Here is a 10,987-nt window from a genome sequence, read left to right as displayed (position 1 = left end):
CACGTCTGGGGGTCCCCCCCAATCCGCAGCCACTCACCCCCGCGCCACAGGGGCGAGCGGATGCTGCCGTGCCGGGCCCGGCCCGATCCCTTCTGCCGCCACGGCTTCCTGCCGCCCCCCCGCACCTCCGCCCGCGTCTTCACCTTGGCGTAGCTCTGGGGAGGGCAGGGGGGGGACACACCGGGACAGTTGGGGACACACACACATGAGGACAGGCCCCTCGTGAGCCCCACCCTCCCCATGCAGGGAGGGGACCCCGGAGTCCTGGTCCCAGCTGCCTCCTCCGTGGCAAGGTGACAGGCTGCTGCCCTGTGCCCCCCCCACCTCCCACTGCCCCCCCCACCCCCAGACCCCTCTGTGTCCCCCCAGACCCTCCTCAACCTCCTCTTTCCTCCCCAGACACCCCCTCTGCCCCCCAAACCCCTCTGCGCCCCCCCAAACCCTCCTCAATCCCCTCTTTCCTCCCCAAACCCCCCTCTGCCCCCCCATCTCCCTTCCCCTCCCCAGAGCTCTGCTCTGCCCCCCCAGACCTCCCCTTCCCCTCTCCTGCCCCCCCGCCCCTCCCCAGACCCTCCCTCAGACCCCTCAAGCCTCCCTGATCCCTCTCCCTCCTTCTGCCCCCCCACATCTCCCCTGCCCCTCCCCAATCCTCCCCGCAAGCGTGCGTCCCCCCCCCTACTCACAATCCTCTTAAAATTCTTCTGCCACATCGCCACCGTGTGCAGGATGTCGAGCCTGCAGGAGACAAGGGACACTCAGTGAGGGGACACCCCTGCACACACACCCAGGGGCCCCCACGTCCCCGAGGGCTCCCCCCACGCCCCAGCAGCCCCCCTTCAGCCCCACCTGGGCCTGACAGCAAAGACACCGGGGTGGAGGTCGGTCAGGCCCCGGCGCTCGTCGTCGTGGTGCCGCAGCGATTCCACCCAGGCCTGCACCGGGGAGCGGTGGGGGGGGACGGGGACGCTGCAGGCCCGCAGCACCGGGGACGGTGACAGCGCTGGCAGCAGCAGCTTCTCTGGGGGGGACACACACCCATATGAGCAGAAGGGACAGTGGCAGCTCCACCTGGAACCTCGGGTGGGGGGCAATGGAAGGTCCCAGACACCCCACGCCCAAGGACACCCATCCCCGGCTTGTCCCCACACCCTCAGGGTGGTCCTGCAGCCCTGGTCCCTGGGTCACCCAGTCCCCGATGTCCCCAACACTACAGCCACTCATCCCCGACGTTCCCAGGACGCCCCCAGCCCCGTGGCCACCCAGTCTCTGATGTCCCCTCTTCCCTGACCCCACAGAAACCTGTCCCTGCTGCCCAGACTCTTGTCATCCCTGTCCCCAGTGTTCCCAGGATGTCTCCAGCCCCACAGACACCCTGTCCCCACTGTCCCCAGGATGTCACCACAGCCCTGGCCCCACAAAAACCTATCCCTGCTGTCCAGACTCTTGTCATCCCTGTCCCCGATGTCCCCAGCCCCACAGATACCCACCCCCGATGTCCCCAGGATGTCCCCAGCCCCACAGACACCCACCCCCGATGTCCCCAGGATGTCCCCAGCCCCACAGACAGCCCACCCCCGATGTCCCCAGGATGTCCCCAGCCCCAGACACCCACCCCACCGTCCCGGTTGCCCTGATCCAGGCCGTGCCTGTCCGTGATGTCCCCAATGTCCCCAGGACGACCCCGGTCCCACGGACACACACACACACACACACACACACACACACACACACCCCGCTTTACTGTCCCCGCGGACTCACCCCTGCGGGGCTCGGGGGCCGCGGCGGGGGCGGCGGGGACGGACGAGACCTGCGGGAGAGAGACGGTGAGGGGAGGGGAGGGGGGGGTGGGGTGGCGGCGGCCTCCGGCCTCCCCCCGGCTCCTTCCGGCCACCCCCCGGTCCCGGCCCGGCCCCGGTCCCGGTCCCGGCCCTCACCCCCGCAGCCCCGAGCCGGCCCCGGGCCCAGGCCCTGACGGCGGCGGCAACGCGGGGCCCCCCCGCACGGATCATGGCGGGAGCGCGCGGCCGGCGCGGCGCGACGACGTCACCGGGGAGCGCGGTGCGACTTCCGGCGGAAGCGGAAGCGGCGGGAAAGCGGGAGGTGGGGGGAGAAGGGGAAGGGGAGGAGGAAGAGGAGAGCGGGAGGGCGGGGAGGGAGGAGAGGGGGGAGAAAGCAGGGGAGGAGTGAGAGCGGGGCCCGGGCCTTCCCCACGGTCCCTCCCACTCCGTTACCCGCCGGTACGGCCCACCCAGTGCCCCCCCCCGGCATCCCCCCTCGTTACCCCTCAATATCCCCCATTCCATTGTCCCCACCCAGTCACCCCCCCAATATCACCCACCCCATTGCCCCTCCATTATCCCCACCCTGTAACCCCCCACCCCAGTGCCCCCCACCCGGTTATCCCTCACCCCAATCTTCCCCACCCCATTGCCCCCACTGTTACCCCCCAATATCCCCCCATTATTTCCCCCCAATATCCCCCCTTATTTCCCCCAATATCCCCTACCTCATCACCCCCCCCATATCCCCCACCCCATTATTTCCCCCCAATATCCCCCCTCATCACCCCCCCCATATCCCCACCCCATTTATTCCCCCAATATCACCCCCCAATATCCCCCGCTCCATGCCCCCCTGCCCCATTACCCCCCCAGTGCCCCCCACCTCATCCCAGCCCAACCCTGCCATGGTGGGGGTGTCCCCCTGGGCAGAGCCCCCGTGGGGTGCCTGCCCGGCTTGAGAGGGGGTGCCGGGCTGTGACTGAGCCGGTGTTGGAGGTGTCGGGGCCCCTCCAGCCCCAACCCCTCCCTGTCCCCAGGCAGGCCTCACACCCGAGCCACTTGCCACAGGGTGACCAGGCTGGGCTGGTGGCACCACTTCCCGGCACCGGTGTCCCTTCCCAGTGCCCCTTCCCAGTGCCCCTCCCTGGCACCACTGCCCCTTCCCGGGTGCCCATCCCCAGTGCCCCTTCCTGGTGCCCTCCCAGCACTGCTGTCCTTCCCAGTGTCCCTTCCAGTGCCCCTTCCTGGTGCCCCTTCCCAGCACCACTGCCCCTTCCTGGCACTGGTGCCCCTTCCCAGTGTCACTTCCTAGTGCCCCTTCCTGGTGCCCCTTCCCAGTGCCCCTTCCTGGCAGTGGTGCCCCTTCCCAGTGCACCTTCCAGTGCCCCTTCCCGGTGTCCTTCCAGTGTCACTTCCTGGCACTGGTGCCCCTTCCCGGTGCCCCTTCCCAACACACACACGTTCCACCGCAGCATCCCCTGGGCCACGTGGCACCGGGGCGCCCCCGAGCGCTGGGCGGGACGGCTGCCTCGACGCCCATCAAAGTGTAACTGGGCCGGGGCCGGCTGTGAGAGTGGGGTCACCCGGCAGCCCCCCCCCCCATTCTTGAGGGGGGGCTGCGCTGGAGTGTCCCCCCGTTTCCCGGTGGGAACAAGGGGCTGCCAGGGCGCTTATTATCCCGGTCGGATCCTGCTCTCCAACGATAACCAACGGGGGAACTTGGCGCTTGGCCCACGGTATGGAGCCAGGATAGGGAAGGGTTGGGGGGCTGGGATGGGGAAGTGGGGGGGCCCCCCCATAACCATCTGGGAACACTTTCACACCCCCCCCCAATGCCCTTTTGGTGAGCCAGGATCCGGCCCTGGCCCGGGGGTGGGTGGGCCGTGGCGGCCAAGTCACGGGGGCTGGAGCCGTGCGCAGCCGTCCCGGGGGTCCGGGGGCGGGAGGGCCTTGGTGGGGGGGCGGGGGCCCATCGCCTGCCCATCCCCTTTCTCCCCCCCATCCCGCCTCGATCCTGCCGCCTGTTTCTAATTAAATCCCTTCCCCGGCCCCTCGCTGGCGGCCCCTCAATGCCGGGGGGGGGTGGGGGGGGTGGGGTGGTGGGACCCCCCACCCCTCTCCCAGTGCCTGGGGCTGCACGGGGGCATGAACTGCTCAATATTTGGGGGGATGCTGGGGGGGGCTCTGCTTCCCAGCCCCCCCTTCTTGGCCGCATCCTTCCCCCCCTCCCCAGCTCCTCGCTGGCCCCCGGCCAAGGAAAGTCCTGGAAAAGTTTCCAGGCGTGAAAATCCCTTCGCCGAAGCATCGGCATTTTGGGGGAGGGGGGAGGTGTGACACCCCCAGAAAACCTTTCCCAAAAGTGGGGTGAAGGATCTGGCACCATCCTCTGGTTGGGATTTGGGCCCAATCGGTGTTTTCCGAGTCCCCCACCCCACCAGTGTTTTCAATTTGGGGAGCCCAGTGCACCGGGAGGGTGTCCCTCTTTTTTTCTGGGGGGTGGGGGTGTGGAAAGAAGAAAGAGGTGGCTGGGGAACCCCCCCCCCCCAACTCTCGACGTGTCCTTCCTGCTCCTGATGTCATGTGGCTTCGTGACAAAAAGCCACCACTGACCCACTTCCCCGTGGGGCACCCCTGAAACCCCCCACGAGGGCTGGGGCGGGGGCCAGGAGCCCCCCCGTGCCCCCCCCGCCCCATTTTTGGGGTCTCCCTCCCCCTTGGGCACACGGGGGACTCCAGTCACCCGCCCCAGACCCCCACGAAGGACCCGGGTGGGGTTCGGTGGGGGGGGACGGGACGGGACACGAGTGGCCTCGCCTCTCCACGGGGCGGGGGAAGGGCCCGGGGCCGCCCCGCCCCCCCCCCGCCCCCGCTCCCCGCGACATGTTGCAACCGGTCGGCGGGCAGGAGCGCGGCGCTGCCGGTACCGGCAGCGGCACCGGCCAGCGGCACCGGGACCGCGAAACCAGCCGGTAAGACGCTGATTCCCCCTCTCCGCCCGCCGCCGTGATTTACCCTCACGCGTGTCCCGTCAGCGCCCGACGGGAGCGGGGGGGCACCCACAGAGGGGCGGGGGGACCCGGCGTTGTCCCCAAGGGTGGCCCCGGTGACCGTGCCAAAGTGGAGTGCCCCATGGGGACAAAGTGGGGTGCCCCACGCACGACACTCTAAGGGAGGGGGGGGCTCAGGGGGCCGGTCCCCTCCCGGGACCGGCGGGGGGGGTCTTCGCTGCCGGTCCCGCCGCGGTGCCGGTGCCGCGGCCATTGTCCCGCCGCGCCGGGGCGGGAAGCGGGTGCCGGGATCGGGCCCAGCTGTTTCAGCCCCGGCCAACATCTGGCCCGCAGCTGGCGCCCCTCCCCCCCCGGGAAGGAGGGGGGGTGGTGGGGAGCCGCCCCGTTGGCACCCCCACGGCTCCCCCCTTGTGCAACGCGCTAACGGCTGCGGCGAGCACCCGCCAGCCCCGGGGTGGCATCGCCGGCGCTGCCCTGGGGACCGTCCCTGGGTGCTGCTGGGTGCCCGGGAGGCCGTGCCCTCGGTGGGCACCCGTGTGCCCTCGCTGGCACCCACCAGGGTGATGCAGCAGGGTGCTGGCACCCAGGGGGGTGTACAACGGGGTCCCAGCACCCTGTGTGCCCTCGCCAGCACCCACCCGGGTGCTGGTGGGGTCCTGGCACTCATGTGCCCTCACTGGCACCCATCGGGGTGTGCCACGGGGTGCCAGCACCCATGTGCCCCTCATGGCACCCACTCGGGTTGTGTTGTGGGGTCCTGGCCTCATGTGCCCTCACCGGCACCCACCTGGGTGTGCAACGGGGTGCTGGCACCCACCGGGGGGTGCAACAGGGTCCTGGCACCCTTGTGCCCCTCGTATCACCCACGCGGGTGTGTCCGTGGGGTCCCGGCACCCTTGTGCCCATTCGTGGCACCCACCCGGTGCACAACCAGGGTCCCGGCACCACATGCCCTCACCTGGCACCCACCGGGCTGTGCCGCAGGGTGCCAGCACCCGCTGCCCCCGCCGGCACCGACCTGGGTGTCCCGGTGTGCCAGTGGCTCCTGCTCTGGAGGGTGCCCCGTTGCACCCCGCGTCCCGCCCGCGGATGCCGCCCACGGTGTTGGGGTGCTGCCGGCTGCACCCCGGTTCCTGCTGCACCTCCCGTGTGCCCCCCCCCGACCCGAGACCCTCCCCCAGGTGGAATTTGGAGCAGTTGGCGCTGTCGGGGCTCTGGGTGGCCACCACTGGCCACGGCTCGATGCCCGGGGGGGCCCCGAGGTGTCGGGGGTCCCGTGCCGGGGTGGTTGGGTGGCGGTGGCCGGTCACGCGTGTCCCGCCACGGAGCTCCCACGTGTGTCCCCGCGTGCAGGTGGTGGCGCGGGGGGGGGGGGTGCGGGGGGGTGGATCCCGCACCCAGAGGGCCCGATCCTGCCCGGCACCATCTGGCCGCCGCCGCCTCCGCGGCTCCTTAAACCCGGCGCTAAGCCCGGCTGGGCGCCGCCGGCCCAGGCCTGAGCCAATTTGCGCCGCGGTGGCCCAGCGGCCCCCCCGGGGCCAGGGTCGGAGCCGGGGGGGGCTATTTCGGGAACAAGGGGCCCAGTGTGGTCCCCCGCGGCCCCTCCTCCCGCGCTCATGGCCAGGGGGCTCCCCGCCCCCCCCCCAACCCGGCCCTGCCCATGAGTGGGTGAGGGGCCGGGCCCGGCCTAGGACCCCCCCAGGCCCTGATCCTGCCAGGGACCCCCCTGATACTCGGGTCCCAGTACAGGGTCCCACTACAGGATCCTGGGGCAGGATCCCAGTTACAGGATCCCAGTTACAGGGTCCCAGTACAGGATCCTGGGGCAGGATCCCAGTTACAGGATCCCAGTTACAGGGTCCCATTGCAGGATCCCAGTTGCAGGATCCCAGTTACAGGGTCCCAGTTACAGGGTCCCGTTGCAGGATCCCAGTTACAGGATCCCAGTGCAGGATCACAGTACAGAATCCCAGTAGAGGATCCCAGTACAAGGGTCCCACTGCAGGATCCCAGTTGCAGGATCCCAGTTGCAGGATCCCAGTACAAGGTCCCAGTTGCAGGATCCCAGTTACAGGATCCCAGTTACAGGATCCCAGTTGCAGGATCCCAGTTGCAGGATCCCAGTTACAGGATCCCAGTACAAGGTCCCAGTTCAGGATCCCGTAGAGGATCCCAGTACAAGGTCCCAGTTACAGGATCCCAGTTACAGGATCCCAGTGCAGGATCGCAGTTGCAGGATCCCAGTGCAGGATCCCAGTGCAGGATCCCAGTAGAGGATCCCAGTACAAGGTCCCAGTTCAGGATCCCAGTTGCAGGATCCCATTATGGAATCCCGATGCAGGATCCTGGTGCGGTTCCCGGTGCGGGATCCGGGGGGTCCCCTCGCCCCCTCCCCCGCCCGTGCCCCCCCCCACCCCGTCCCCTGGCTCCGCCCGGTGGCTGCAGCCGGGGCCGGGGGCGGCCGGTGGCGGGGCGGGCGGGGAAGGGGAAGGGGAAGCGGCGGATGCTCCGCGGCGGCGGCGGCTGCGCCTCTGCTCGGGGCGGCGGCTCCTCCCGGGACCGGGGGACCAGGACCGGGGACCGGGGGGGGGTCCCGGTGAGGCGGGAGCGAGGGGCGGTGCCCCGGCACCGGGCGCGGCTGCGCAAGAGCCCGGGCGGCGGCGGGAGGCAGCGCTCGGCGGGGGCGGCACCGGGACGACACCGGGACGGAGCGGGCGGCGGCTGGAGGTGCGGCGGGGCACGGGGATCCTTACGCCCCCCTCTCTACCCCCCCTCCCCGGACCACGGTCCCGCCCTGGACGCCCTCGGGGGTCCCGGGACCGGGACGGGGGGGAGCCGGGACGGGGGGGCCCTAAGCGGGGGCCTCATCCCTAACTTTGGCGGGGGGACACGATGGTACCGTGTGTGTGTGTGTGTGTGTGTGTGTGTGTCCCAGTTAGGGGCGGGACACCCGGGACTGGGTGCCCCATCCCTAACTGGGGCGGGGGACACGATGGTACTGGGTGCCCCATCCCTAACTGGGCAGATGCAGGGGGGGGGGGGACAGTACCGGGTCCCCCCCCAGAGCAGGGGAAGGGGGCATTACTGTATCCCCTGTCCCTAACTGGGGGCTGCACTGTCCCCCCCACCCTAACTGGACGGGGGGTGGTACCAGCCCCCCCCCCTCCCATCCGGGGGGGTCCCCATCCCTCACCATGGCGGGTGTGGGGGTGTCCTGCCCACCCCCGGGGCGGGGGGATGACACCCGGGGCTTCACCCCCCAGCAGCCCCCCCATCCCCAAGGACCGTGTGTGTGTGTGTGTGTGTGTGTGTGTGTCTCCGCGGTTTTGCTCACCCCGAGGTGCCACCTCCGGCCACCTCCGTGTCCCCGTGGCGGTGACAGGACGGTGCCACTGGCCACCCTCCGTTCCCCGGGGCCGCTCGAAGGTGCATCTCGTACCGCCGCCATCAGGATTTCCTTTTTGAGTCATTTCTGCCGGGCCAGCGCAGCTGCTGCGCGCCTGGATCCGGCGCCAGGCTCCTCACCGAACCAGATGTGCCCCCAGATGTGCCTCTGCCCCTCCGCCCCCTTCCATTTTCCCGCCGTCGGGGCCACCCCGGCACCGTCCCCACCCCGTCTCTTCCACCCCGCAGGTCTCCGCAGCCCGGCATCACTGGCACCATGGCCCGGCAGCGCTGAGATCGGCGGGACGAGCGGCGAGTGGAGCCGCGGCCGGCGAGGAACCATGGGGAGCATCTACAAGGAATATTTCAACACGGAGAAGATCCGGGAGCACTACAACTACACCAAGGAGGGCTCGGAGAGCTCCCCCACCACCTCCCGTTGGGTGGTGTCCATCCTCATTGTCGTGTTGTGCTGCTTCATCGTGCTGGAGAACCTGCTGGTCCTCATCTCCGTGTGCCGCAACAAGAAGTTCCACTCGGCCATGTACATCTTCATCGGGAACTTGGCCTTCTCCGACCTCTTGGCCGGGTTGGCCTTCATGGCCAACATCTTACTCTCCGGGGCCACCACCTTCAACCTGACGCCGGTGCAGTGGTTCGTGCGGGAGGGCACGGCCTTTGCCACGTTGGCCGCCTCCGTCTTCAGCTTGTTGGCCATCGCCATCGAGCGCCACGTGGCCATCACCAAGGTCAAGGTCTACAGCAGCGACAAGAACTGCCGGATGGTGCTGCTCATTGGGGCGTGTTGGGTGATCGCCGCCGCCATCGGCAGCCTCCCCATCATGGGCTGGAACTGCATGAGCGACCTGCGGGATTGCTCCACCGTCCTCCCCCTCTACTCCAAGCGTTACGTCCTCTTCGTCATCACCATCTTCACCCTCATCCTCCTCACCATCGTGGGGCTCTACAGCCGCATCTACTGCATCGTGCGCTCCAGCCACGCCGAGATCGCCACCGCCCAGACCCTGGCCTTGCTCAAGACGGTCACCATCGTCCTGGGAGCCTTCATCGTCTGCTGGCTGCCCGCCTTCATCATCCTCCTCATGGACGCTTCCTGCCCCGTCCGGGCATGTCGGATCCTCTACAAAGCGAACTATTTTTTTGCTTTCGCCACCCTCAACTCGGCCGCCAACCCCATCATCTACACGCTGCGGAGCAAGGACATGCGCCGGGAGTTCCTGCGGGTGCTGTGCTGCTGCGGGGCCGGGCGCCGGGACCAGCCCCCCGGGCGCTGCGGCCTCCCGCTCCGCACCTCCAGCTCGCTGGACCGCTGCACCCCGAAATATGAGTTACCCACCTCGCCCATCACCCGCGAGTGTACCACCTCTGTCTAGGGGGGTCCTGCCCGCCCCACATGCCCGCCCCACACGGCTGCCCCATGCCCGGGGCAGTGGTACGAAGGAAACGGGGTGTGGGGGGACATTTTTCTAGGTACGAATGGACAACTGCACCTTCAGCCCAGACGTGTGTGTCCCCCCCAGCCCCGGGCATCCCTCCCGGCGTTGCCGGTGGCCGTGCCGATGCTCCGACCGGGATTGCCGTGACCGGTGCGTGTGCGCGGGCACAGGCACACGCGTGTTGCTCTTCCCACGCCCTGCCCGAGCCCCGGGGCCCCCGCGGGACCTGTCAGACGGGTCCTGGGGCCCCTCCCCGGCACCCGGCTCCCCGCGGCACCCCTGGCGCCAGTGGCAAATCCTCTGCCCCCGGCTGCTCCCCGGCACCGTGGGTGGCTCCGACCGCTGCTCCAGCCGGGGCGGGGGGGCGGGGGGTGCTGGGGGGGGGGGGTTGCTGGGAAAGCCGGGCCTAGGCCGCTCACCGGAGGAGGGGGGACATGACATGGGGACCCCCACGTCCTCCCGCCCTGCTCCACGGTCCTGCCGCGTGCTGGCACGCGGAGGGGGGGGCCCCGTTGTGACCGGCTCTGCCGGGGCCCCACCCCATCCCTGTGACCCCCCCCCCAAAAGCACCCCCACATCCCCAGTGACCCCCCCCAGGGGCGATGATTGTATTAAAACGGTATTTCTCCATCTGCCTCCGCCTCCTTCCTGGCCTGGGGACCACCGAGCCCCCCCCCCGGCTCCCTTGTGCGCCTTCGGGGGGGGGACAGGGCTGGGGGGTGGACGACATGGGGGGACTCCAAATTTGGCTCGACACTCGCAGCTTTCCCCAGCAGGAACCTCGCGGCGCCGGGCTGAGCATCCCTCTCCCCGCTCCGGGCATGGGGTCGGGTCCTTCACCTCCGTCCTGAGTGCCAGCACCCGGGGGGGGTGTGGGGGGTGTGGGGGGGCCGCGGACCTTCGGCCTCGCCCCGTCTTTCGCTGCTTCCCCGTGTGCTGGGGGGTGATGCCGCTGCATTGGCCCCGGCAGGCGCTTCCTCGCTGCCGTCTCGCGCGGCTCCAGCCTCGACTGCAGCTGCTTCCCGCCGCCGCGGCGGCATTTTGGGGAAGCCCTGAGCCACGTCGGGGGAGTGGGGGGGAAGTGAGGGGACACGTGTTGCCCCCCCTGCTCCCCATGGCCCTGCTGACCCCCTCCCTGCTTTTGCAGCCACCTCGACCCAGCGCTTTGTGCTCCCCGGTGCCGGCGCGGGCTCGGCATGCCGGTGCCGGCGCCAAAACTTTTGATGCCCCAATTTGGCCGAGTTTCCTCCCTTGGGGTGTACAGAGGAAATGGGGGGGGTGGTGTTTCGTTTCCTTTCCCCCACCGCCGCCGTCGGGACGGGTCCCTGTCATGGCACCCCGCGGGCGCCCCGGCGGT

The 10,987-nt window shown here is 69.7% G+C and overlaps 2 protein-coding genes across 3 annotated transcripts in view; one reads left to right on the top strand and one right to left on the bottom strand.

The window, feature by feature from the left end:
* The window catches only part of MRPL4 (mitochondrial ribosomal protein L4), a 3,185-nt gene extending 1,142 nt beyond the window's left edge, over positions 1–2,043 (bottom strand). The window contains exons 1-5 of the mRNA XM_074810670.1: positions 1,935–2,043; positions 1,759–1,807; positions 847–1,018; positions 684–735; positions 38–155 (exon numbers count right to left, since the gene is read on the bottom strand). Of these exons, the coding sequence (XP_074666771.1) occupies positions 38–155; positions 684–735; positions 847–1,018; positions 1,759–1,807; positions 1,935–2,009 (466 nt within the window). The 5' untranslated portion in view covers positions 2,010–2,043. The remainder of the gene's footprint in view (positions 1–37; positions 156–683; positions 736–846; positions 1,019–1,758; positions 1,808–1,934) is intronic.
* Positions 2,044–4,665: 2,622 nt separating this feature from the next.
* Positions 4,666–10,258, top strand: S1PR2 (sphingosine-1-phosphate receptor 2). 2 transcript variants are annotated; one of them, XM_074810663.1, is made up of 2 exons: positions 4,666–4,750; positions 8,423–10,258. In XM_074810663.1, exon 2 carries the CDS (start codon positions 8,515–8,517, stop codon positions 9,565–9,567), a length of 1,053 nt encoding a protein of 350 aa, XP_074666764.1. In that variant the 5' UTR covers positions 4,666–4,750; positions 8,423–8,514; the 3' UTR covers positions 9,568–10,258. The 2 variants fall into 2 exon arrangements, with proteins under 2 accessions (XP_074666764.1, XP_074666766.1); XM_074810665.1 differs by lacking the exon at positions 4,666–4,750 and adding an exon at positions 7,292–7,516.
* Positions 10,259–10,987: the final 729 nt, after the last annotated feature.

This window comes from Strix aluco, chromosome 38, assembly GCF_031877795.1.
Source record: "Strix aluco isolate bStrAlu1 chromosome 38, bStrAlu1.hap1, whole genome shotgun sequence".
NCBI classification, from domain to species: Eukaryota; Metazoa; Chordata; class Aves; order Strigiformes; family Strigidae; genus Strix; species Strix aluco.
Note: the sequence above shows the minus strand (reverse complement) of the source record. Positions and strands in the feature narration are given on the sequence as shown.